The sequence below is a fragment of the Pipistrellus hanaki genome (assembly GCF_964339955.1).
Source record: "Pipistrellus hanaki genome assembly, chromosome: 14".
NCBI lineage: Eukaryota > Metazoa > Chordata > Mammalia > Chiroptera > Vespertilionidae > Pipistrellus > Pipistrellus hanaki.
In genome coordinates, this window is record NC_140516.1 from 17,935,126 (window position 1) to 17,962,996 (window position 27,871).

Here is a 27,871-nt window from a genome sequence, read left to right on the forward strand (position 1 = left end):
GTCTTGGACTGTATGCTCTGTGGATAAAGTGGAGACTGACTGTATTGACTGCGGATAGGAGTGCAAAATGATACAACCCTATGGGGAACAATTTGAAAAATATCTATACAAATTACAAAGTGCTTCTACTTTTTCATCCAGAAATTCCACCTATGGAAATTTATCTTGTAAGTATTCTTAAATACAAAAATCGGTGTGAACGATTGAACCTGCAACACCCTTAAAAAGCATTTCCCCCAAAGTTTCTTGTGTTTACTGGTTTTCTGATAGCGTAGCATTCGATAACGTAATGGCCTGTCCTACAGAAATGTTGCCAAGGTACTTCGTTGGCCTGTAGTTTCCTAGGTAATCCCCCGTACGGCTCGCGTGTAAGCACTTAACACGTTAACGCGGGCAGTTCGTGTGCATCATCCAAGCAGCCGATATGTCACTACTGCGTAGCAAAAATAGGTCCTCTGCACCCCGGCCAAAGTTTAGTTTCATTTGCATTGTCTGGATACTATCCTATGAGGTGGCAACATATATTAAATGTAAAATGTGCTGTTAGATTTTCTAACTTTTTATACTTAAAAAAAAATTAGGATCTTGCAACTTGAAGGAATGTGTCGTGTAATATGTGAATATTGTCAAGTAAAATTCCAATACAACTGGTTATGTGCCTTTGATTCACAGGATACTTTTTAAACAGTGTTACAAGAGTATTACATTTGGGCCCGTACATTTTTCTTAAAGGACATCTTTAACTTTATAATCATAGGAAAAGTCAGGTTTAGCAATTTATTCAGATATTGAGTGTGTATATGATAAGCACAAAAGTATACCAAACAAAACGGACTGAGTCTTAAGAGGCTTAACTCCACTGAATTCCAGTCTTTTGAGTGCGGTAAAGCGGAGTCCTGGCGGTGTGCGCAGCGCGCAGTGGCTGGCCGGCCGCACACTGAACCCACAGCTCTTTGCCTTAGAGATGGAGATGGTGTCAAGCCAGCTAGGCCAGGAGAGCCTTACCAGAAGCTAGCTGGAGTGTACGGAGGGTGGGTAATTCTCTGGAGTCTGGCCAAACTGGAGCTGAATGTGTTTGTAATAGGGAATTTAAACTTCACCCTGGAATCAAATCACTGATTTTAGGTAGGGGAGTGATGTAAGAATTATGCTCATTGGAGAGCCTAAGAAAGGATACATTATATATATATTTGATGCACATTTTCTTCACTATGCCTTTGTCTAATTGGAAACTTAAAAAATGTTACATTCCAATCCAGGCTAGTAAAAGCCCCGGAAGATTTCCTTTATATACTATATGCAACAGATTCAGCTGAATATAAAAGGAACATAAAGACTACTGGCTCACATAGTAATTAAAATTGAGTATACCAACTACTTCATCCACACTAAAGGGTTCCAGAATATGCCACTGTGGCATAAAAGTGTTAAATATTTGAGTTCCTGAAGTCCCTATCTGCCTGAAAAAAGAGCCTCCCAAAAGAATTCAATTACCATACATCTCTTTGGGGAGCAACTGGGGGAGATTAACTCAGCACCATCAGCAGCACCAGACAACCTAAATAGACTCTGGCACAAAACTATCCTGTCTGCCATCTATTTTCCTAAGAACCCATGTATTTTTCCCTAAGAGTCATTTGTTTTTCCATGTCCTTTCTCCCCCCAAATACTCCTAAGAAATCACTTGCAAGTGTTCTTTACCCCATTTTCCCCTATCAATTAATTTAAGCCCCAAATTTAACCAACCCTTTGTCAGTTTTGTAAATTCCCTTATATTCAAATCTGTGTTTTTCTCCTGCTAATCTGTCTTTTGTCAGTTTCATTAACAGGCTCAAACATAGATGAGTTAAGAGAAAAAAGTTATCCTCAACAATTCAAAACAATGAGAATTCTTAATTAGTGAGAAAAATAACTATTTAAATGGTTCAGACAGTGATCTGGGTAGCTCTTTTTAATGCTGATGTCCAGGACCCTGAAATTCTGATTTTAGTGGCCCGAGTAGGATCCGGAATAGTTATTTTCAAAAACTATTGAAATGATTTAAACATGCAACCAGGCTCTAGCCGGTTTGGATCAATGGAGATAGTGTATCGGCCTGCCGGGGTTCGATTCCAGTCAAGGGCACATGACTTGATCCCCAGTAGGGGGTGTGTGCAGGAAGCAGCTGATCAATGATTCTCTTTCATCATTGAAGTTTCTATTTCTTCCTCTCCCTTCCTCTCTAAAATCAATAAAAATATATTTAAAAACAAACATGCAGCCAGGATTGAGAACCTCTGGATTAGAGATTGTACACGATGAAAACACAAGTTATTTTTCCAGTTTACTCAGATTAGCTGGCTTTTTACTCAATTCACCAAATACTGAATTCAAATTTTTATTTTTCAAATTGGTTCTGCAACTAAGTCAAGCAAAGCAAGCATCCTATTGTTAGGGGCAGAAATAGAATAGTGGGGACTAGCTATAAGCAATGTTAATCATGCTGTTATCCGGGATTGTCCTGTTTTGATTAGAGAAAGCACATTCTAACCTGGCTGAGAGTTGTACACCCCGGGATATGGGAGTTAGCATCACAATGCAGTCCATTCTCCTTTTCCAAGAAACGATCATTACGAAATATTAACTTTGTTGCTGAAATAATTTGGTCCCAGGGCTTTGTGAACCCCCCAGCCCACATTGCCTGTTACCTGTAACCATTATACCTTGCCTACTTCCCATCCTGTAATTCCCAAGTAATCTTTGTCCTTCTGCCCAATATAAGCAGCTGGCCTCTAGGGAGGGGGAGAGCAGATTTCTGTGGCTGACCTGTGCTCTCCCGTACTGCCGGCAGGATTGGAATAAACACTCACATGATTCAATTCTGTCTCTGCTTCATTGGCTCAAGTAGTGACAGGCAACCCACACCCACTGGTTATCCAGTTTCTCCATTTGATGTTTTAAGCCACCTAATTAATAGCTTTATATAGCTACTTAAAATTGAAACTGGCAATATTTATAAAAATTTAAATTTTCTTAATTATAGCTTCCTGAACTGTTGAGCAATCTGACAATGAGATCTGAGAAAAGAATTATTTTAACCACTTAACGCAAGTTCAGTATCTGTTTCAAATTCTTTATTATACACCATGGTCACATGATTTGAGGCTGGATAAATACAATTGGTTCTCAAATTTCCTGGGAATATTTTCTAGATTACATGCAAGTGACCATGAGAATATTTGGCATTTTTAAATTTTGAAACTCTGAACAGGCACTTGCATGAAAGGGAAATATGACCATTTACATATATCCACATTTAAAATAGATGCTCCAGCACATGGCACATGGAACCTGTTGCCAGAAAAGTTGGTTACCGACCATTTTATCAAAGTGCCATAGTAGTAAAACAAGTGTAAAGAAATGTAATCTGGATTACTTAGCTTACTCATAAAGTAAGGTTAACTCACAAGACTTGCGCTGAAGTGTATAAAATATATTGGTACAAAAACCAATGAATCATGTGGAGTAGTTTCACACAACAGGCTTCGTTGTTTTAGTCCCTACACCCCACATTGAGTGTGTCTGAGATCAGACCTTAGGCACATGACTGCAGCTTTTTTACAGACATTGAACAAATGACTTGAATTCAGTATTAAAATTTAAACAGAGTGGGTGAAATTTAAAATTGAGTTTGAACGAGCCCAAATTCCAATTTAACAAACATACTGTCCCAGATCTGGATTAACTATATGCTTATTAACAGGCCCACCTAAATCACCCCATCCTCAAATTCTCACTTCAAAGGGAAGAGAATACTTGTAAAGTCAAGAAAACTATATTTGCATGTATGTAGTAAAAAAGATTCCTTAAATTAAAAAAAATTTTTTTCAAAGAATTAACCGAAAAATTAGTTTTAACAAATTCTAAATGTCAACATAGTTTCAACTCCACATTGCAGAAAAATACAGTGTACCTGCTGGATAGTAGTAGCATAATGGTTACTTAGCATGACAGGAAAAAAAGAAAAAAAAAGGCTGTAAAGGACATGCCACATAATTTCTGCAAGGAAAACGTTAATATTTTTAACCAAGGAAGACTTCAAAGAATAAAACTGAGGAAGCTTTGGAATGGTAGACTCAGAAACACAGTGCAACATTCCATTTGCATTTTTCAAATACACATAATGTAAGAACATAAATGTAGTACTCAAAAACATTAAGATGCCATGTTTTAAATCTCCGTAGGATGTAAGGGAAACTCAGGTTTTCCAATTTTATTTGAACACAAAATATTTAATTTTGTATGTAGAGGATAAGAGGTAATTATTGGCATAAAATAGAAGAAATTGGTTTATAGTCTGCATTATGCATAAAGCAAAATTACAATTACCAGCCTACTCATGAAAATCTTTAATGTTTATACTGATGCATATATGAGTGCTTATCATCAAAGTGTGCAGTAAAAAAAACAACGGCAGCTTAAGAAAGTTCCAGTGTTTCAAAGAAAGCACTTTTTTAAATGTAGTACATGTAAGAATATTTAGTTATATCATAAAATAAATGCAGCACTGTAAGATAAAGGAAGACTATTATACATGGACTTTTGGCCTTCCCCCCACTTCATGCTGCAACATCTTTAATCAGCCAAACTTAATCTCAACAGTTTAAGAGTTTTTATTTTTATTTTTTTCTCCTATTCAGTTCACATTTCAGGCTGTTCAGGAGAGGCCTGTGGTTCTGGTGATTCAAATCGCTGGTGAAAGTTTGTTCTCTGTTTCCTCAGTTTTTCAGGAGCTTTTCTCCATAAAATGATCTCCTAGTAAAAGAAATACAAAGTAACAACAAATCAATGTTCTCATATTATGCCTTAAATTTTCATCATGAAAATGCTGCCATTTCTATTTTAACCAAAACAAAATGAAATTCGTCCCTACTAAAAGCCGATTGACCTACTTTCCTATAGTTCTGATCTTGGAATGTCCTTTCTGCCAACTCTGCCCCCACCAGCTCACATGCACACCACCATCACCAATCCAATCTGACACAAAATTTTAGCTACTACTGATTTAAAAAATAAATCGGGGGGGGGGGGGGGGGGAACGAACAGGGACACCAAGATGGCAGCATAGGTAAACACCTGAACTTGCTGCCTCGCACAACCACTTTAAAATTACAACTAAAATGCCCTAACCAGTTTGGCTCAGTGGAGAGAGCGTTGGCCTGCGGACTCAAGGGTCCCAGGTTCGATTCTGGTCAAGGGCATGTGCCCAGGTTGCGGGCTGGATCTGCAGTAGATGTGAAGGAGGCAGCCAATCAATGATTCTCTCATCAATGATGTTTCTCTCTCTCTCTCCCTTTCCCTCCCTCTCTGAAATCAATAAAAACATATTTTTTTAAAATTCTAATCACAACAAGACACTGCTGAGTGAAAAAGTAAAGAACATGCTTTATGTGTTCTAAACACATGCATAATTTTGTCTGGAATATTAATCACAATGAAGGAATTTTTGATGACCTTTACTTCAATTTGTTCTTTATTGCCTGTTTTTGTTTTGTGGGTTTGTTTTGTTTGTTTGTTTTTACAAATAGTGGGTATTGCTTTTATAAAAAAGAAAACTCTTGAGAAAAATAAAAGCCCTGCTAAACTGTAGCCCATTCCAGAGTCTTGCAGAATGATTGGGATGAGATCTATCACAATACAATTCCATTCACACCTACTTTCTTACCATACTCTCAGGTTTTCACTTATTATTAACCCGCTTGCTCAATATAATAAAACTTAGAAAAATGAGTTTGTCCCGGTGTTTTTATAACTGTCACTGAACAAAATACCAGCCTGGGTAGCACCATACCTGCTGCTTGAAGTACCTTCTGTCTTCCTCATCAACAAGGACCAGATTCAAAAAGTACCTTACTGAAAATTTTTTGTTCACATCTCTCATTGTTGGAGTTGGGTCATATCCCGCTAAAAATAGCCTTATTGGAATTGATTCACCTGAAAGAAAAGCAATTTCCACTGAATTTTAAAAGATTATTAAATATAGTTACATAACCAGAACTAATCTTTATAGAGAAGATACCAATGCTTCCATTCCTCATGAGTGGGCAGCGTAAACTTTAAACCAGGGTTTCTCAGCCTGGGCACCAGTAACATTTTGAGCTTGTTAATTCTTTGGTGTGGGTAAGGTCCTATGCACTGTAAGAGGTTTAGTAGCATCCCTGGCCTCTACCCACAAGATTCCAGCAGCATTTCCCAAATGTGACAAGCAAAAATGTCTCCAACTATTGCCAAATCTACTAGGGTGGGAGTAGTGAGTAGGGAGGGGTGATGGTGGCAAAACTGCCCCTAGATGAGAACCACTGTTCTGGCACCAGAATGCCTAAATTCTAATCCCAACTCTGGTTTCCTGGATGCATGGCCTTCACCAAATTACTTAACAATTCTGTTTCGAGTTCCTCATATGGGAAATGGGGAACCAATAACACCCATTTACAAAGAATCTGTTAAGACTACTAGTATATGGGTTAACACTAATATAAAGGTCTTAGAACAGTGCCAGCAGGTGAAGTGCTGCTTTAGTGGTTTTATCTTCTGTTTTCACTGTTTACCATAATTTCTAATCATGTGTTTAAATTCTTGTATACTTATTACTAATTTATTCAAACTAACAAACATGTTCAGAATGATGATATTCCTTTATTACAAAAAAAAAAAAAATTGCTATTCAGATTCTCGTGGCTTCTCTTTTCCTAGGGGTAACTGTTTGCATATTGTTTGGAATCTTTTTATAGAATACATTTCTTGTACACATCTATTTCCTGAGATATAAAACGCATCATTTTATATAAAAAGTTGTGGCTGCTGGAAAACAGCACACACTCGGGGCTTGGAGTCAGAAAGGACTGGGCTCAAACTCCAACTCTGCAATGATTAGGAAACCAGAATGTCCCCACAAAATATGCCTCTGACATTATTTTGAGTCTGAGGCAATTAAGAAGCAACAAAAGCAGAAATGCTTCCCCCTTTTCAGCCTAAAGACAGGATACAAATTTTCCCTTAATGGAGACAGATTCATCAGCCCAGGGATGGCACCAAAGGAATCATCAGTTTCCTCCCATGTATTTACACTCCCCCAGTTTGCCGCCCTTAGAAGCCTAAAATTTACTTTCTTTGTCTAGCCATTGCTGTCCAAATGTACTGTCCTTCTGAAGATGCTATATTATAACTGAAATTCTAAGCCACCACTTTGAGTTATGTTTTGTTGAAGTTTCTCCTGCACATTGTGCACTGCATACGTTAAGCAAACTCTTCTTCTCTTAGTAATCTTTTTGTTCAACAGTCCCAGCTACAAATCTAAGATGGGGAGAAGTCAAGTTCTGCCTCCCCTATACTGTATCACCTCTAACAGGTTTTTTAAACCTCTCTGCATCTTGGTTTCATCTGTGACATAGGAATACCACCACCCAACTCAAAGGGTGGCGGGGAACTTTAGAACACCTGGCAGTAGTTGGCACTTAATAAACAATAGCTACTTTTTGAAGTAATTACTAACAGAGTTAGAAAAGCCAAAGGCATACATTTAAAATGATAAATATTGGCTTTATTATTTTACACACTGAAGATTATCTAGTAATGAAACTGCTTATATTTGGGGGGCTATAAGGACTCTAGAATCCCACAGGAATTAATGCTCACCTATATTTCACCTTATGTTCAACAAGAATCAAAAAGATTTACAGAGATGAATTATAATAACAAACTACAATAATATTACAAATTCAGAACAAGAGAAGATATACATGCCTTCTAAATTGTAAATGTAAACAGCAAAAAAATTAAACCTTATTTCAGACTACAAAGTACTATTATAATCTTCTCAGTATATATATACAAAGATGATCTTGAAAACCATCATTAAAGAAAATCATCTTAAGAATACACAAAGATTCTTTTTTTCCCCAACAAAAATTCTTATACTACGTAAATACTTTCAAACAAAACTGTCATGAACACTGCTGTTTGCACTACCTATAACACAGAAGAAACAAAGGAAAAATGTTACCTTTGACTGGTGCACCATCCATTATTTCATATTTAGCAATTGTTTCTGTTTCTGTTGTGGTACTGGGTCCTAGTGCAATAATGTAAATGATATTAAATATTTCCATAATATAATTTCCAGTTCTTCTCATTTTCCTACTACATTTTAGTACTAATTTATCTTTCTATTTTGTGAAAATGTTGACCTTTTTTAAAAATTGATTTCAGAGAAGAAAGGAGAGGGAGAGAGAGAGAGAAACATCAATGATAAGAGAGAGTCATTGATCGGCAGCCTCCTGCACACACTACAATGGGGATCGAGCCCACAACCCGGACATGTGCCCTGACCAGGAATCAAATGGTGGCTTCCTGGTTCATAGGTTGACGCTCAATCACTGAGCCACACATGCAAAGACTAAAGTCTGTTCTGGATTATGACTATAGATTATTTTTTTAAATTTTTCTAGAATCAAACAATTTTTATACTCAGAAAAAATGTTTCAATAAACAATTTTAAAAACAAATGGGAACTTGAAGTTTGGTTTTAATGTCTTTAAATAACTAACTTTCTTAAAAAAAGATGTCTTATTAATTTTTTACAGAGAGGAAGGGAGAGAGATCTTAGAAACATCGATGAGAGAGAAACATCGATCAGCTGCCTCCTGCACACCTTCCCGAGTATGTGCCCGCAACCAACGTACATGCCCTTGACCAGAATTGAACCTGGGACCCTTCAGTCCTCAGGCTGACACTCTATCCACTAGGGCAATAACTAACTTTTATTAGCAAGTGAAACATAGATTAAGAAATCATAAATGTTTATCATTATGATTACCAATTATACATTCTTAAAAAGTGTTACCTAAAATTATTTTCAGCCAAAAAACTAAAGGGGACAAACTAAATTTATATACTAAACAAAATAAAAAAACAGTTTATGAACCAATAAGTGACTTGGGGTCAACTGGTTAGCCATCTGGAAAAAGTAAAGTTGGATCCATACTTCATAGTTTACATCAAGACAAATTCCAAATGATTTACCAACTTAAATAAAATCCCTAAATTATAATGTATTATTTTAGTAAAATCAAGCTTAGAAAATTCTTTGAACCTCAGTGTGAAAAAGGACTGTCATAAGACCCAGAGTCCATAAAAAGAAAACATAATAAACTAAATAAATATCAAGAACTTCTACATGGCATAAAGCACCATGGCAAGACAATCCGGGGAAATTTTTTTTCTGCTCTTAACAGAAAAATATATTGATTTCCCTAATATATAGTTTCTATAAATATGAAAAGACTAATAATCCAATGGAGATGGAACAAAGGATATGGATAGGCGGTTTATAGAAGAAATACAAATGGCTTTTATACGTATGAAAGATGTTCACCCTCACCCTGAATGAGAAAGTTAAATTCAAATAACAATGGAAAACTTCTTCCCCCTTCCCATGAGATCAGCTAAAAATGTTAGAACCTTGTGCTGGTGAGAATGGGGGGGCGGGGGAAGGCACTCCCTACATTCATTGCTGGCAGATACAAATTGTGACAAACCCTAAAGAGGGCAAACTGGTATTGTGTATCAAAATTAAAAATGAAAATCCTCTTTGAAATAGCAATTCCACTTCTAAGATTTTATCTTGTACACACATATACACACACAGGCAAAATGACATTAACTGAAGCACTTTTTATAATAACAGAAGACTGGAAACAACCTGTATGCATACCAATAGCAGAGTGGTTAAATACTAGTACATACATCGAATGGAATACTATAAAAAAAGGTGAAGTGTTCTTATGTATTGATATGGAAGATCTCTAAGGCACATTATTAAGTGAAAAAGCAAGTGTGTATTGTATGTAACCATTTAACTGAAAAGGGGGGCTATAATACAGAGGAACTTACATATAAATGCATAAATAGAAGGGATTCTTTTATTTAATTAAGTTTTATTTTTCAAAATGTATAGCTGGTGAGACGAGCCTGTTGTTCATGCATCTTTACCAGCAGCTGGGACATCCCCCTTTTGGTGTTTCTGGTGTAAACTACTTGAGCTGTGATTTGAAACTAGATCATTGTTTGTGCTATTGATTTTTATAAAGAGAAGGGAGGTGGGTGGGGAGAAGGGGAAAGGGGGGGGGGGGGGGCGTTGGAGACATTGATTTGCTGTTCCGCTTATTTATGCATTCATTGATTGCTTCTTGTATGTGCCCTGACGGGACATCGAACCTGCAACCGTTGCTTAACTGAGTAAAGGTTAAGGGCGAGAAACTAATAAATCCTTTACTAAGGAGCTCCTTAAGGGCTGCCCTGGCCCAAGAAATCCTGGATCTTCAGTCTTTCAAGAGCTAACAGTGGGCTTATAAGCTTACAGTTGGGAACTTCCTTACAGTTTGTCAAACAAGACCAGGTTATTGAGCTTGGGCGGAACTCTTCCTTTGGACCATTTCTTTGGGCCTTGCCCCAGATTTGTCTTTCTTGGCCAACTCTCTAGCATCTTTCTTCTTGTTTTCCTTGGGCTGCATAGCAAAGCCAGAAGAGCAGCTGCTACGATAAAATGTTGGGCAAAAAGGAAGTCTAGAAGGATTTAAAAACTTATAAATGTATTACCTATGAGCAGCTGGAGTACAAAAATAGGACAGTTTTTACTGAACAGCGTCTAATACTTTATTTTTAAACTATGTGAATTTGTTTTTAGTTACCTGCAGTCAACCATGGTCCAAAAATATTAAATGGAAAATTCCAGAAATAAACAATTCATAAGTTTTAAATTGCTCGCTGTTCTGAGTAGCGTGATGAAATCTCGTGCAGTCCCATTCCATTTTGCCTGGGACATGAATCATTTTTGTCCACTGTATCCACACTATATAAGCTGCCTGTTCATCACTTAGTACACAGGTACACACACAGGCAGTGCTTGGTGTTGCAGTGCTTGTGTTCAAGTAACCCGTATAGTACTTAACACTATGTCACCATGCCTACATCATTCAGCTCACTTCATCCCATCACATAGGCATTGTAGCATCTCATATGACCACAAGAAAGGTAAATACTGTACAGTAAGACATTCTAAGAGACACATTCACGTAATTTTATTATAGTATAATGTTATAATTGTTCTTTATCATTCATCTCTTACTATGCCTAACTTATAAATTAAACTTTCCATAAATCTGTATGCATAGAAAAAAAACAAAGTATATATAGGGTTCAATACTATCTGTAGTTTCAGGCATCCACTTCAGTCTTCAAAGGTATCCCCTAGCCCCTGGCCAGTGTCGGACACTGGTTAGAGCGTCAACTCCTGCACCAAAGGGGTGTGGGTTCAATTCCGCGTCAAGGATACATGCCTGGGTTGCAGGTTTAATCTCCAGCCCCAATGGGGATATGTTCAGGAGGCAACCAATCAATTTGTCTCTCTCCCACTGATGTCTCTTTCTCTATCCCTCTCTCTCTCTCCTCCCCCCACCCTCCTTTCCACTCTCTCTAAAAATCAATGGAAAACATCCTCAGGGAAGGATTAATAATAATTAATGAATTAATTAACTAGTTAAAATGTATCCCCCATGGATAAGGGGGAACTACTATATTCAAAAATCAAATTTAAAAAAACATAAATGAGTGACTTACTGCCAGCAATATTATCAAAGATAATATCTAATATGAATTTTATGTTCAAATAATATTTTAAAATTTTAAAATTTCAACTAAACAGGAATTTTCATTCAAATACTCCTTCAACTTACCAATTCCTGTGATCTCTTTTTTGATCAGTTGTAACTCCATGTGTTGGATTTTTATTCTTACTAATAAGAAGTAAATTTTTCCAACAATCACATCCTTTAAATGATACCTTTGGAGAAAGAATATATCTCACTTATACAAATATTTAAAAAAACAAAGAGAACTAGTAAAATAAGTCCTGAAAGCCTTTATTAGACATCTCTAGATTAATAGCTATATAAGAATACCATTTTGACTCTTCATATTGTTTAATGTTCCTCTTTTTCAAAAAAATGTTAATCATTTTACAGAGTGCACTGCTTAATGATGGGGAAATGTTCTAAGAAACACATCATTAGGGGACTCTGCTGTGCAAACATCATAGGGTGCACTACACAAACCTAGATGGCATAGCCTACACACTGAGGTTTATGGTATACCACTGTTGTACATGAGGTGTGTTGCTGACCAATTATGCAGCACATAACTGTACTATAAAAATAAGGAATCAAACTTTTACTTGACTTCAATACATCTCAAAAGGAAGAATTAGCCTGATTACTGTTCCTTACCCAGAAATTAACTTTGTTTCCAAAGAACTTAAGCATGGAAAACTAAGATTCTTATACTTGAAATATTAATTTGGTGTATGAAGATGTTTTTGAACAAAAACTGTACACAAGAGTTTAGTGTCATTGTTACTCCGAGTGCTAGAATAGTGTAGCTAACAAATCACCTGGCCTCGTTTAATAATCAAAGATCTTTTGCCCTAACCGATTTGACTCAGTGGATAGAGAGTCAGCCAGCAGAAATAAAGGTCCAGGTTCTATTACGGTCTGTAAAAAATCAATAAAACATATTTTTAAAAAAGATCTTTCCACCGAAACCGGTTTGGCTCAGTGGATAGAGCATCGGCTTGGGGACTGAAGGGTCCCCGGTTCGATTCGGGTCAAGGGCATGTACCTTGGTTGCGGGCATATCCCCAGTAGGGGGTGTGCAAGAGGCAACTAATCGATGACTCTCTCATCAATGTTTCTAACTCTCTATCTCTCTCCCTTCCTCTCTGTACAAAATCAATAAAATATATTAAAAAAAAAAAATCTTTCCCAAGTAACTTGAAATGAAGTGGTAATAAAATGGGAATTCCTACAATATCCAGAGGTCTTTATAAGCCTTCTCCCAAATAATATCCCAGGAGTTAACTAATGCAATTATGTCAGCCTGAAGGAAGGCCCCTAGTGACAAGTTTTTAGGTCCTAAACTATCTAATAATTTTATCAACAACATAATTTAAGATTCTGAAAGAGCCGGGACCGGTTTGGCTCAATGGATAGAGCGTCAGCTTGGGGACTGAAGGGTCCCGGGTTCGATTCCGGTCAAGGGCATGTACCTTGGTTGCGGGCATATCCCCAGTAGGGGTGTGCAAGAGGCAGCTGATCGATGACTCTCTCATTGATGTTTCTAACTATCTCTCTCCCTTCCTCTCTGTACAAAAATCAATAAAATATACATTTTTTTAAAAAAAGGTTCTGAAAGATATATATCACATTTTCAGTGATAAAAACTGGGGAGTGGCCCTAGCTGGTTTGGCTCAGTAGATAGAACATCAGCCTGTGAACTGAAGGGTCCCAAGTTCCATTCCAGGTCAGGGCACATGCCCCGGTTGCAGGCTCAATCCTTAGTAAGGGGTGTGCAGGAGGCAACCAATCAATGAATCTCTCTCATCATTGATGTTTCTCTCTCTCTCACCCTCTCTCTTCCTTTCTGAACACTCTAATAATACACAAACATGTTTTGGAACACTCTAGTAATAAACATGGTCAATTGATTGTCAAAGTTGCAAAGATAATTCTTTAAAAAAAAAACAACTGGGGAGTGACAATTAATAAAAACCATGTGAGAGAAGAGTATGCAGAAAGGAGATAAAAGGGTGTATACATCCATTTCTTCAACAAATAAACTTTAATGAAAAAAATAGGGGGAAATCTATAAATTAGATTTAAGAGCCAACCAACCAAATTCAATGTGTTTGGATAGAACAAATCTTATTTGAACACTGATTTGAACAAACCCTGCATGAGACAATTTACAGAAATGTGAACACTGACTGGGTATGTGAAGATATTAATGAATTATTATATATATATTTTTTAGATATGAGTATAGTTACATTAAAAATGATAATTTTTAAATCTAGCTTTTTTTCCTTTTTTTTATTTCAGAGAGGGAGATAGAAATATCAATGATGAAAGAGAATCATTGATTAGCTGCCTCCTATACACCCCCTACTGTGAATCAAGCCTGCAACCCGGGCATGTGCCCTTGAACATAACTGAACCTAGGACCCTTCAGTCTGCAGGCCAACGATCTATCCACTGAGCCAAACCAGCCAGGGCGATACATAATTTTTAAAAAAATATATTTTATTGATTTTTTACAGAGAGGAAGAGAGAGAGAGAGTGAGTTAGAAACATCGATGAGAGAGACATCAATCAGCTGCCTCTTGCACACCCCCTACTGGGGATGTACCCGCAGCCAAGGTACATGCCCTTGACTGGAATCGAACCCAGGACCTTTTGGTCCGCAGGCTGACGCTCTATCCACTGAGCCAAACCGGTTTCGACTGATGCATAATTTTTATGGGAGAAATTTTATGTCTGGAATATTCTGCTATATAATATAATGGGTGTGTGGGGCTGAATACAGACAAAACAAATCTGAATAGTTGGAGCTGGACAATGGATACATGAGGATTCATTATACTGTTCAGATACTTTGGTATGTGTTTGAAAATTTCCATCATAAAGCTTAAAAAGGCATTAAACTATAAGAGCCCAGCCCTAGCCGGTTTGGCTCAGTAGATAGAGTGTCAGTCTATGAATTCAGAGTCCTGGGTTCAATTCCAATCAAGGGCACATGCCTGGCTTGCAGGCTCAATCCCCAGTAGGGGCATGCAGGAGGCAGCCAATCAATGATTTTCATCATTGATGTTTCTATTTCTCCCTCTCCCTTCCTCTCTGAAATCAATTATATATATATATTTTTAAAAAACATTTCTATAAAAATACAACATATATAAACATATATACCTCTCCCTTTTACATGGAAAAAATATATGAGAATATATTAATTGTGGTTAAATGGTAAAAGTGAAAATTTGTGATATTTTTATTTCCTTTGACTTTCCCACATTATCAAAATTTTCAATAATGACAATATATTTATTGTTTATGTTGTCAGAAAAAATTTATTTTTATTTAGTTTTAAAAAGATGATCAGGCTAAAGTGATATCAGGCTAGTAAAATAAAATTTTAGACATAAGGTTTAGCTGCCTTCTGAGATCCTAAGATGCTCTATAAAAAATGACCAGGTGGAAATTTATTAGGAATAGAATATGAAAGACACTTGCACTGAGTCAGAAGCCAGAATAAACTCCTACTAAAGTTTATTTCGGCTCAGAGTTTCTGTTGGTCTGTTAACAGCAGATTAATGTCAATTCTACCCTCATTTTGACCAATTTACAAAAACCTGAAAAGCTACTTCTTAATTTTCCCTGAACATTTAAGCTATCTGTTTGTGAAAGGTACTTACTTTGATTTATTATATTCAAATTCTATGTGTAAACAATCTTCAATGCCCACTTCCATCTTAATAGAGTTGTTAACATCAGGGTAGGTAGCAAGCTGGTGAACAATAAGATCATATTCTTTTACCAAGTCTGTCAGTCTTCTTACTATTGTCACTTTAAGAAAATACCTATGAAGTTAATAGAAAAGTCAAGTTAAATCTCCTATAAGTTTCAGTGTTTAAAAAAAACAAAAATTAACTGTTTACTCAGCTTTCTCCTTGTTAGAACTCTTTTGGGATCAACTTCATTTATTTCATGAAGGAATTCTAATTTTTAAATAAATGCCCCCACCATGAAAACAAAACAAAAGACAACAGTTCAATTTTAAAACTAGTGTACATACTTTTTAGATGAATTTGGAGTGCTAGCATCAAGCCTATTGGACCACTCCTTAATCATACAGTAAACGTGATCTATTGGGAAACTAATGGATTTAGAGGGTAATCCATTTACAAAACAAATAAAGTACCTAAGGAACAATTTATATAAAGGAAATATATGAATAAGACTTCTCATAATGGGGTCCTCTAAATCTATAATGATAGAAGGCTCTTATTATCTCAGAAGATTAGCATTAGTCAGACAAAACAAAATATTTGACAAAATTTCTAAAAACCTTAAGTCCAGAATTATAACAGACGTTCTATTAAGACATTCAGCAGCAACCATTATTTTGTAGTTTTGACTCTGTCTATAGTTCCTAATACACCTAATTCATACCTCAAGCGGACATTGGCACCGATGTAAGATTCATATGGCTTTTCAACTTGCATAAATTCAAAATCATAACTTCTGCTCTGGGTCAATTCTCCAGGTAAGGCTAGTTCTTTCACTAGGTTTACAAATTCGTGAGTATTACTCTTGTCATTGAAAAGTTCTAAGGAATTTTAAAAAGCAAAAGACCAATTATATTTAGTATCATTTCATTAAAACCCAAATTTCTACCTCCAAAGCAAATAAATTCATTCCTTTAATGTAGTGAGGGTTTGCCCAATATGAAGCTAACTTAAGACAAATTTCCAGCAATTATTTGAACTTCCTCCCTTCGAGGCAAAAAGTGTTTTATTCTTTTGCTTTGTTAGGCAAATTGATAAAAACTATAATATACAAAAAAACTAAAATCAACTATCAGTTAATTATTATAATTTGCTCAAGTATAATCTCATCAAGAATAGATGTGAATAAGCACTCATCCATTCCAAATATGATATTTTAAAAATATACAATAAAACTTAAGATTTAAAACCTAGCTATATATACAGTATTATAAAGACCTATTTTCTATTTCCTGAACCTGCAGCACCAAAAATTTAGTTATACTGCTAAATCAAGAATGTCTCTAAAATATATGTATGGAAATGTACACAAGTTAATCTAGGTCAATAAGAAACTTTCCTTTCTCACAGAATTTTCTGTTGACAAATGAGTGCCTACAGGCAAACACTAGATTAGGAAGACAAATGGCATGGGTAACTGGAAAGTGATGAATGAAGGTGACACATAATTGTGAGTAAAGCTGATGAAAAAAATTGAGGCAGATACAAATTTCAATGAGTCAAATAATTTAGCTGAATTATTTTTCAAGGCTGGTAGGTTACATAACTCCTTTCATGTTTAGTAATTAATTTTAACAATAAAAGCAGATAAGTCAAACAATTCAAAGAAACATGATTTGATGTTTATAAAATAATCCCTTTTATTATATAAAATCAATTCCTTCTACAAAGCTAAAATCTAATTCAATTATTTAAGTGCTATCTCCAATCCTCTTCAAACTCAAAGAAAAAAAGTAATACTATTTTACAACTCACCAATTTGACCTACAAATTCAATTCTAATTCCTTGGTGTTCTAGCCTCTTTCCAGGTTGCTTAAAGGCTAGGTTCACCTGCCAAAACATGAAATTGTACGAGATGTTAATCCTTTGAATGGGCCTACTAATTGATTCCTTCCAGATGAAAGCAATGCTTAAGAATTTCAGGTATTTATTTCTGAAGTTTGAGACACCAACCTAAATCATGAGCACAGAACATATAACTTACTCAGATACAATCACTAATGAACCTATCACATATACCCTTAGAATATCTGCATTTTGGGGAAGGAATCCTTATATCTGGAGAACTATAAATATTTAATCAAAAAAGGGGGGGAACTTTCAACTATTCCAATGTGTTTTCTAGTCAAATAGTTATACAATCCTACAACAAAAGCATTTTAATGTAAGGTAATCACTAACTCCAAGAATTGATCTAAAAGATCACTTTCAGCTTTTTGTAACCAAGATTATCTTGCTACCAGAGGCCCGGTGCACGGGATTCGTGCACGGGTGGGGGCATGGCCTGCGGGAATTGCCCGCTGTGGGACCGCCGCTCATCCCGGTCATCCAAGCAGCTGTGGACCCGCCCTCTGAGCAGCTGCTCCCTGATCCAGCATCTTTGTGGAGCCAGAGCACTCGCCTTTCCAGGGAACCCAGTCAGGGCCGGGCCCAGGGACAATAGCATTGAGAGGCAGCGGAGTAGGCTTCAGTCCCATGGCAGCCAGCAACCCAACTCCAAGCCTCCAGGGTCAGCTCCATGAGCCCAGAGGCAGCGCTGCACGGCCTTCAGGCATCCAGAGGAGGCAGCAGGGAGAGGGGAGGAGGAGCCTTGGACAAGGAGGTGACAATGGCAGCCCCGGTTCCTGCCCATCTGCCCAGGGTTTGCAGTGGGAGCAGCTGCTTATCCCAGTCAGCCAAGTGGCACTCCCAATGTGGCAGTGCAATGACCACCAGGCAGCAGCTCCTGCACTGTATGCCCCCTGGTGGTCAGTGTGTGTCATGACGACTGGTTGAGCAGTCATTCTGGTCATTCTACCATTTGGTCACTGGGCTTTTATTATATAGGTTAATTCCTAACCTTAAAAGCAATGCTTCTGTGTGCTACTCATCTTAAAAACATACTAGTAATGTCTAAAGATTTAAATTTTGAATATGATTTGTCTTACATGCTTATGAGGTAAAATATATAATCTCAAAATCCCTGAATTCATATTTGCCAAATGAAAATCTTAATTTTTTTTCACAAATGGAACACATTTTTACTACTTTTATTATTTGCTATATATCACTAGCCTAAGTTTATAACAACACATACCCAATTCTGGAACAGGTTATACCTTTCATTTTATTAAAAATATTAATTTTATAAAATCTTAATTTGACCAAATATCTGTAAAGTGCATGTATATTAAAATAAAAGTCCAAATGTTTAAGGATTAACTAATAAAAACATTTTCTTTACTATAGAAAATATTGGTAATGTGACTCTTTAATGCTTTTTTCCCAACCATCTTCTCAAAAGATAATGGAAATCGAGGACCAATAAAAAAAAAAAAAAAAAAAGAGAGGTCCAATTACTTATTATAAACTATGTAAATTAAAATAATCCCTCTTCCGTATCTTTCATATTTGTAACTAGGATGAGTTAGTTACCTGCCTTCCAAATTAATATCTCAGGAAAAAAATAATTAAATTGTGGTACATCATATAATGAAATATTATTAAAGTTTAAAAATAATATGGTCAAAGAATTTTTAATGATGTGGGAAGATGTGCATGATATGTCACATGAAGGAAGCATGGTCAAACTGTATACAACTATAATGCCAATTATATTTTTTAAAACCACAGAAACAAATTCTCTTAACAGCAGCTACTTTTGGATTATAATTTTGTTTCCTTCTTGGTAGTTCTCCAGGGTTTTTTCCCGTGTGTGTGTGTGTGTGTGTGTGTGTGTGTGTGTGTGTCTGGAACCCCTCACCCCTTACCACCCGCCTACAGTAGAGGTGGGAAAGACTCCTACCACCACCACTACGCTCGCCAGCTGTGACCCCAGCTTCTGGCCAAGCAGCGCTCCCCGTGGGAGCGCACTGACCACCAGGGGGCAGCTGCTGCACTGAGCGCCATGGGGTGGTCAGTGCCTGACAGCAGGGGAAGGGACCGAGAGGTTAGCTGTTCCTGCTCGCTCTCCAGCCCGCCCTTTCTGCGGATGGCCATCAGGCAATCGGAACCTGCCAGCTGGGGAAAGAGACCAAGAGGTGGTCAGTGTGCCTCATAGTGACTGGTCCAGCACTCATTCTGCCATTAGGGTCAATTTGCATATTACTCTTTTATTACATAGGAAAGAGGTCTGGTGCACATGTGGGAGCCCTGAATCGAGGTAAGGGGTCCCTGCTGGGGGGGCAGGGCCAGCCTGGACGAAGGGCAACCGGGGATTTGCAGGCTGGCCCTGCCCCCAGCGGGAACCCCCTCCCCTTATTGGTTGCGTAGCTGGCCTGCAAACTGCCCACAGCCCCTTGCCCAAGCCGACCATGCCCCAATCAGGGTGGGAGTCCCCACTGGGGTGGGGCCAGCTTGGTTGAAGGGCTACAGGTGGTTTGCAGGCAGGCCACGACCCTAATCAGGGTGGTCGGGGGTCCCCGCTGGGCAGCAGGGCTGGCCTAGGCTTGGGGCCGCCAAGGGTTTGCAGGCCAGCCCCACCCCCCAATCGGGCTGGGTTCACTGGTGCAGTGGGCATCATAGCAACTGGTCGTTCCGGCGTTACAGTCAATGGCTTTATATATATTTTAAGCCTAATTCAAGCTATAGAGGAATCTGAAGAATCCCAAAATAGAAAGACATAATTAAGTAAACTGGCTTAAAAGCTATTCTGCAATGGAGCATAGAAAAATAAGTGAAATCATGAGGGTGAACTGGGCTAAAGAGTTTTAACACCAACTCAGTGATACTTTTTTTTTTAAATATATTTTATTGATTTTTTACAGAGAGGAAGGGAGAGGGATAGAGAGCTAGAAATATTAATTAATGCAGAGACTAGAAAGAAGCACAAATTTTAACAGTGGATTTTTTCCCAGATGATGGCATTATAGTTATTTTATTTTCCAAATTGTTTAATATGTGTCTATTACTTTAATAAGCAGGGAAGAAAAACCTTTCATTATTTTATACTAAAAAAAAAAAAAAAACTATTTCAAGTGTTTTATGACTTGACTTTGTCTATGATATTACCATTCATAAGTATCACAGACTAATGACTATTGATTCCCTAAGGTATAAGAATTCTATACATTAAAAAAAAGAAAAAAGAAAGAAAAAGAATCTTGCCGAAACCAGCTTGGCTCAGTGGATAGAGCATCGACCTGCAGACTGAAAGGTCCCGGGTTCGGTTCCGGTCAAGGGCATGTACCTTGGTTGCAGACACATCCCTGTGGGATGTGCAGGAGGCAGCTGATCGATGTTTCTTTCTCATCGATGTTTCTAACTCTCTATCCCTCTTCCTCTCTTCCTAAAAAATCAATAAAATATATATATATTTTTAAAAGAATCTTATACATTATTTGATAAGGAAAAGGAAAGTGAAATCTTATAGGAGGTATTATAAATGTATCTGACCATGCAGAGACACATTCCAAAATACTCCTCCCCAGGGTATCAAGAAATGAGAGATACAATGGTGGTAGTACGGAGAGATAAGCTACAAAGAATTAGAAACATTTAGAAAGGTATAGTACGGAATTATTCTTAATCTCTATAACTCAACAAATTTTGCATGGATTGCACCCCCATTGGAGAAACTGTCAGAAGCAGATAGTCACCAACACAAATTTTGCACACAATTTAATTTAAACTCTGTCGCTGTAACTTTTCTAGTTTAAGTATCTTTCTTGTAAATGTTCTTTAATAAAGCAAGGTTTTTGGCTGAATCTCCAAAAAAAGAACTCCATCTCTAAAAGATCATTCGCATTTAGAAACAGCAGATACCACTTTGGTGACTAATTCTAGAATCCTACAAACAAACAATTTACCTTTCCTGAAACAGATTCCCCATCATAGAAAAGATAGTGTTTTTCTATTTTGCCATCTTCAGTTTTCATTTCCGCCGTTTTCCTGGTTTCCCCATCATTAAGGACAACATCAATCTCACAAATGGGACCAAAAAAGCCGCCAAGGAAACTCTGAAATAAAAGAAAAATCCTCATAATGATCATGTTTTGTCCGTTGCTATGTTTTATAATTCAAATTTAATTACCTATGACTTACAGTTTAAGGGACTGTAAATCTGTGAATTCATAAGAAATAAGAATTTAAATTTAACACAATAATGTAAATACTGCTAATACTGTATACAAAATAATTTAAGATAAATTCGCGTTAAATTTTTTACAATAAAAAGACAAAAACTACATAAATTTAAACATGCCATAATTTCAATCATTTACACACATAACCACTAAAATAATCAAATACACATACCAGAAATCTAAAAATCTGGATTGAGAAGTCATCTTTAGTTATACTTCTATAGGGTTCTTTCATTATAGCAGAACCCATAAATCCAAATTACTTGTACAAATCCAGGTAAGTTATTATGGTGTACTTCTTTCTGTAAAATCTACTTCTATATAAGACTGAACAAGAAGTGTTACACTGTGTAAGCCCTTGGAATAAAACTGGGTCTAATGGAAGAGAAAAATTAAATTTCTGTGAATTTTTCCAAAGAATATATATAAGCCCTGTTCTGTAAATTCTGAATATGACAGACTATAAGAGACAAAGATCAATTGCTTTTGATTGTCAAAGCATACTAGTAATACAAAATCCATTAGTAACTCCAATAATCAGATTTAGTTGTGGATTATTTTTGTCATTTACAAAAGCTAGTTTTCTGTTCTTTTAAAAAAATTTACAGAGAACAATCTCCTCTCCTATTTCCTATATCCCTTTTTACTCTGCCCTAACATCCAGAGTTATCTCTTAAAAACATAAATCTGATCATCATTCTGTTTAAAATCCTTTAGTGTGCTGGTGATAGTATAAATGGGAATATCTATTTAAAAAATAGGTGGCATTATCTGGTAAAGCTAAACATATCCCATGACCCACCAATTACACCTCTAGATATCTACCCAACAGAAACTCATATACATGAACCAGGAGACAGAATAAGAATGTTCACAACCATCACTGTTCACAATAGCCCCAAATAGTTAACAATCCAAATATACATCAACAAGAGAATGGATATATAAATTTTAGTCTATATTCATACAGTGAGCAATGGAATGATTAACCGCCACAAGCATGAATCTCACACATATGTCAAGGGAAAGAGGCTGGACACAAAAAATACACACTCTGTGATTCCATTTATTAAGTAAAAAAAAAAATGTAACACCCTTTATAGTTCTAGAAGTCAGGAACTGGTTGGAGAAAGCACAAAGAGAACTTCTGGGTGTTGCTAGTCGTGTTCTGTTTGTTTTTAGCTGAGTGATTATACACAGGTATGTTCACTTTGTGAAAATTCATCCAGCTATACACATATTTGTGCACTTTTATATAGCTAATGTTTACTTCAGTAAAATAGTTTATATATATATATATATATATATATATATATATATATATATATATATATATGTTTATTGATTTCAGATAGGGAGAGGGAGAGGTAGAAACACCATTAAGAATCATTCATTGGCTGCCTCCTGCACGCCCCCCTACGGGGGATCAATCCTGGAATCGGACATGTGCTCTGACCAGGGAATCGAACCATGACCTCCTGGTTCATAGGCCCATACTCAAGACACACTGGCTGGGCTGAAATGTTATTTTACACACACACACAATTTCCTCCCATGGCCTACAGATTATTTGGCTCTATCCATCTCTCCAGCCACACATGCCTCAACTGATCCAAATTCATCAAATTTGCCACTCTCCTTCTTGACCTAGATCAAGTATCCTTAACCTAACTAATTCATCATTTCAGTCTCAGTTTGACTCATGTCCATAACGAGGCTTTCCCTAACTTCCTAATCAAAATTGGATTCTCCAAATTTAGATCTCACTACTACTTTTGATTATTCTGTACTTTTTCTTACTGTGTTGTTAGCTCATGTGAGAGGGAGTTTTTATCTACTTTCTTCACGCTGTATCCCCAATGCCATATTGTTAGCTAACATGAGTTGGGATTTTTATCTGCTTTCTTAAAAAAAAAATTTTATTGATTTTTAGAGAGAAGGGAGAGGAAGAGAGGTAGAGAAACATGGATCCGCTGCTTCCTGCAGGCCCCCCTACTGGGGATCCAGCCTGAAACCCAGGCATGTGCCCTGACAGGGAACTTGAGCCGACGACACCCAGCCAAACTGAGCCATACCAGCCAGGGCTCCTAGTTAGCTTTCATATATATATATATATATATATATATGTCTGTGTGTGTGTGTGTGTGTGTGTGTGTGTGTTTCTTTTATTGATTTCAGAGAGGGAGGGAGAGAGAGATAGAAACATCAATGATGAGAGAGAACCATTGATTGGCTGCCACCTGCACATCCCCTGCTGGAGATCAAGTCTGCAACCTAGGCATATGCCATTGGCAGCAATCAAACCTGGGGTCCTTCAGTCTACAGGCCAACACTCTATCCACTGAGCCAAACTGGCTAGGGCTCCTAGTTAGCTTTTAATACCCGAAGTTTTAGTTTTAAATTCAAAACTTGCTCAAAATAGTGTATTTTCTCAGAAACGCTACAGATATGAGAATGTACAGCAGCTCAATATCAGTCATCTGATATTTACTAATTATGAACAATATGTAAAAGCATTGAGCTGGTGTGTGTCTGTGTGTGTCTGTGTGTGTGTAGCAATTATGAAAGGGTAGAAGACAATGGCCTCATTTGAGTTATAACATAAAAGCAGGACAATAACATTTAATTTTCTCATTCCACCTTAATATTTCCCCAGAGCTGCTTCCAGAAAAAATGAATTTGAAAACTATAAAAATTATCTTATAAATAGGAAATACAATGGTAACATTTTTTCCACATACATATATTTAATACATGGAGCTGAACTTTGAATTTGAAGGCTGATATTAAAAGATCAAGTAATCTAAAATAAAATATCAAAATTGCCACTAATTAAAATGCAAAATAGACTTGAGTTTTATAAAACTTCCCAATTAACTAACATTATAATTAAACAATAAGTATTATTTTGACACAATACATAAAAATTAAAAATATGTAAGAACTATGCCATCCTTTATTTCCTATATGCATTAAGAATTTCGTAACTAAAAATTTAAAAATAGACTTAATTTTCAACACAATTAAAAAACTAAGATTGGAAGAGATCAGAAGATATTTTAAAAACCCAGTATTGCATTTGCAGAATAACAACAGGTTAAAAATAAAACTACAACCCTTTTAACAAGGTTTAATTAATGATGCCATGAGAATTTAGCACTGGGTTAACATCCAGGTTTTTTTACACTAGGATATATTAAAAAATTAATTAGCCTTACTAAAAGCCTCCAGAAAATTGTGGATGTCTTACATTTAACAAGTAGACGACAGAAAGAAAAAATATCTGAGAGAAGAAAAATAATTTTTTTTTTCTAAAAGGAGTTGAAAGGATTCTCTACCCAAAGTTTTGCTTTTGAAGTTTTTATTTCAAGGTGTGCATCTTCTGTTATTTAAAACAAAGAGTCTCAAAATTAAAATCTTTCAGCCTTGGATGGTTGGAGGGTCACCATCCCGTACACCAAAAGGTTTTGTGTTCTAGCCCCAGTCAGGGTGAGTACAGGACACCCTATTGATGTTTTTCTCTTTCTTTCTCTCGCCCATGGTCTCTCTAAAATCAATAAAAACATATCCTCAGGTGAAGATTTAAAATATCTAAAAAATAAATAAATTTTTAAAATTTATTTTAAAAAATACTTCTCCCAATATATAAAGAGGAAACTACAGAACTGTCAGAATGGTGAAGACTTGAAGGAGGGAATAAAAATTGTAACAAGGACTAGGATACATTAATATAGACCTCTGAAATTACAGAAGGCAGTTTTGAGATCTTTAAAGTGAAAGACTACTCAATTCTTTTGGAAAAGTTATCTTCATGTAAACATTTAGAATATGAGAATTTTAGGAGCAATACTTGGCACTTAATATACAAGTGAAAATTCATAGATAGCCTTTAAATAACTAAACTGCAATATATGACAATTAAAACATTATAGAAGTTGTTTCTGTTGTTGTTGTTGTTCGTTTTTAGGCCTAAACCTTGTATCACTGGTTTTAGTTTAAAATTCTTCATTTAATTTGTAAATCCAATATTATTATCATCTAGCAAAATTACATGTAGCTATATTAAAAACCAAACTTTTTGGATCTCACTGAAGAAACTTCACTAGGTCCAGTGGATGCAAAGAAATGCAACTCAAGGTGAGTGGAAAGGAGGCTCTCAAAATTTATTCACTTATCCCATACACAGCAATGAGACAGCAAATTTTCATACATATGTGCCCATTTCAAGGTTATAAAGCCTAAGAATTTAGTTTGATGACTAACTTGAAAAACAAATTGCTCATGAACATAATTCAAAAGCTTATTAGAAGTAACCACTTTAAATGTAAGCAAAAAGGAGGAGGAGGGCTTTTTAAGTTTTATTTGCAAATTATGTCCAATTAAAGAAGACTTCCCTAGCACCTGACCAGGCAAGGTCCCCAACACTTCCTTCTTAGCATTTCTCACAACTGTAATTCCCACGTTAAACAGATACATAATTACACAAACGTGTATTTCCCTCCAGACTGGAAGCTACAAGAGGGCAAGGGCTGTCTCAGTCTCGCTCACGGCTCCTGGGCACACCTAATTATTTGCTGAATGAAAGGGGAAAAGATTCCAAGTTTAAAAATGAGCATGTCCATCCTTACTTGCATTTATTCAAAGTCACTTTAAAAAAATAAAATAAACCTAGGTTGGTCCTTTGCCAAAGTGCCATGCAGCTTCCTGAACCTCTGAGCTTTGGGAAAGAAAGCGGGTAGTGTTAGGAGAACACACAGTAGGGCTCAACAGCATGCTTGCTAAATGAAACGAATAAAAACGAATACTGCCATTAAATAAATGAGCCCGATGAGGTCAAACCCAGAGACTGCCTGCCAACACACACACACACACACACACACACACACTTAAACGCCCTCGTGCCCACGCTGATGCCTCCCCTGTGTTTGGAGTCCTCGGTCCTCCCTCCGCTCCCAGGCCGTTCCAACACCCCGCAGCGGGCACTTCCAGAATCGCGTGGGGAAGGAAATGAAAGCCGGGGCTTAAGCCGGCAGCGGGCTTTAACGTCCTGGGCGTTACAAACGCCCCATTTCCAACGCCCGGATCCTTTCCCCTCTCATTCTACAAGTGTCAGCATCAACCAGAACTCGGGTCAAGAAATCTCAGAATGTCACCAGACCCAGGTTTAAAACACACACACACACACACACACACACACACACACACACACACACACAAACACGGAGTTATAGAGTCCTCCAGCTGGTGACACTCTGGGAAGGACTGACCACCCGAGTCCAGAACTGACCCCTTCCTCCCGAGTCCAGAACGAGGGGACTCAAGCGCCGCCCCCCGTGAAAGAAGCCAAAGCTACCGGGGAAGAGCGGGGGGCTGGCTACCTTGGGAGGGGAGGCGGCGGCGGGTCCCCGCCGAGGCGGGGTCCGAGGACCCAGCCAGGGCCCCCACAGCCGCCCGAGGAGCGAGGGCCGAGGCTCAGACATGGCCGGGAGAGCGAGCCGCCACCGCCGCCGCCCGCAGGTGCGAGGGCCCCGCCGAGGGTGGGGAGCGTCCGCGTCGCCCGCCCTCCCCAGACCCCGGCGTGGCCCGACGGGCCTAACGCGGCTTCCCGCCCCCGCTAGCCTGCCGTTCCGCCCGCGGCTCCTCCCGCGACACCGGGCCGCGGTTGGGCCATCCCACCGCGCACTCCCGAGCCGGGACTGGCGGCCAGCGCGCGGGGCGCCGCGCACTCACCATTGTCAGCGCCGCGCCGCCGCCGCCGCCGCCGCCGCGTCCCCCGCGCTCCGCTCCGCTCCCCTCAGGAGAACTCCCAGACTCGCACTCCGTCACGTGACCCCGGGCCGCCGACTGCACGTGACCCCTTCCTCTCTCCGCACCGACTTCCTACTGGTCTCACGCCCCGCCCTATTGGCCAGCGAGAAAGGCCGCTTGGGGGCGGGGCTTCGCGCTCCACCCTACGGCGGAGGGGGCGGGGCCCGAGGCGGGGCCCTGAGTTGTCGTAAAGTGGGCGGGGCCTGCGCGGCCGGAGGCTTCCCGGGTCCCCCTTGCGCTCCGGGTCCCCCTCGCGCTCCTTTCCGTCACGTGACGGTCGGTTGCTGACCGGCTCCTTTGCCCCCACGGGTTCCTCCTCCCTGTTTGAGCAGCTGGGAAAGGAGCGGGGTGGAAGGGTTTGTTCGGGAGGCGCTGTCCGCCGGTGGGTGACCGGCCCCTGAGGGGAAGGGCAGCTGTTACTCGAGGTCCTGCTTCCTCAGGCCTCGCAGGAGACAGTGCTCTCTAATCCGGAAATGAGGCATTCTTCCAACTTTCTCCAACTCTACCCAGCTCTCTCTCCCGCCGAAAACTTCTTGGTTTTGCGAACTTAACTTTGTTGCCTCTGAA

At 38.2% G+C, this 27,871-nt stretch overlaps 1 protein-coding gene across 1 annotated transcript; it reads right to left on the reverse strand.

Annotated features, from left to right (window-relative positions):
• Positions 1–3,098: 3,098 nt before the first annotated feature.
• Positions 3,099–27,399, reverse strand: VPS26A (VPS26 retromer complex component A). Its single transcript, XM_084903931.1, has 9 exons — positions 27,227–27,399; positions 21,221–21,370; positions 17,189–17,264; positions 16,098–16,254; positions 15,341–15,505; positions 11,772–11,878; positions 8,042–8,110; positions 5,831–5,973; positions 3,099–4,794 (listed from the first exon to the last, which is right to left on the reverse strand). The coding sequence occupies exons 1-9, from the start codon at positions 27,227–27,229 to the stop codon at positions 4,681–4,683; spliced, it is 984 nt and encodes a 327-aa protein (XP_084760057.1). The 5' UTR covers positions 27,230–27,399; the 3' UTR covers positions 3,099–4,680.
• Positions 27,400–27,871: the final 472 nt, after the last annotated feature.

Coding starts and splice junctions, on each gene's coding strand:
- VPS26A (XM_084903931.1), bottom strand. Junction 17,265..21,220: donor GGGAATCTGTTTCAGGAAAG/GTAAATTGTTTG, acceptor ATGTTTTGGCAG/GTGAACCTAGCCTTTAAGCA. Junction 16,255..17,188: donor TGAATTTGTAGGTCAAATTG/GTGAGTTGTAAA, acceptor AAAATTCCTTAG/AACTTTTCAATGACAAGAGT.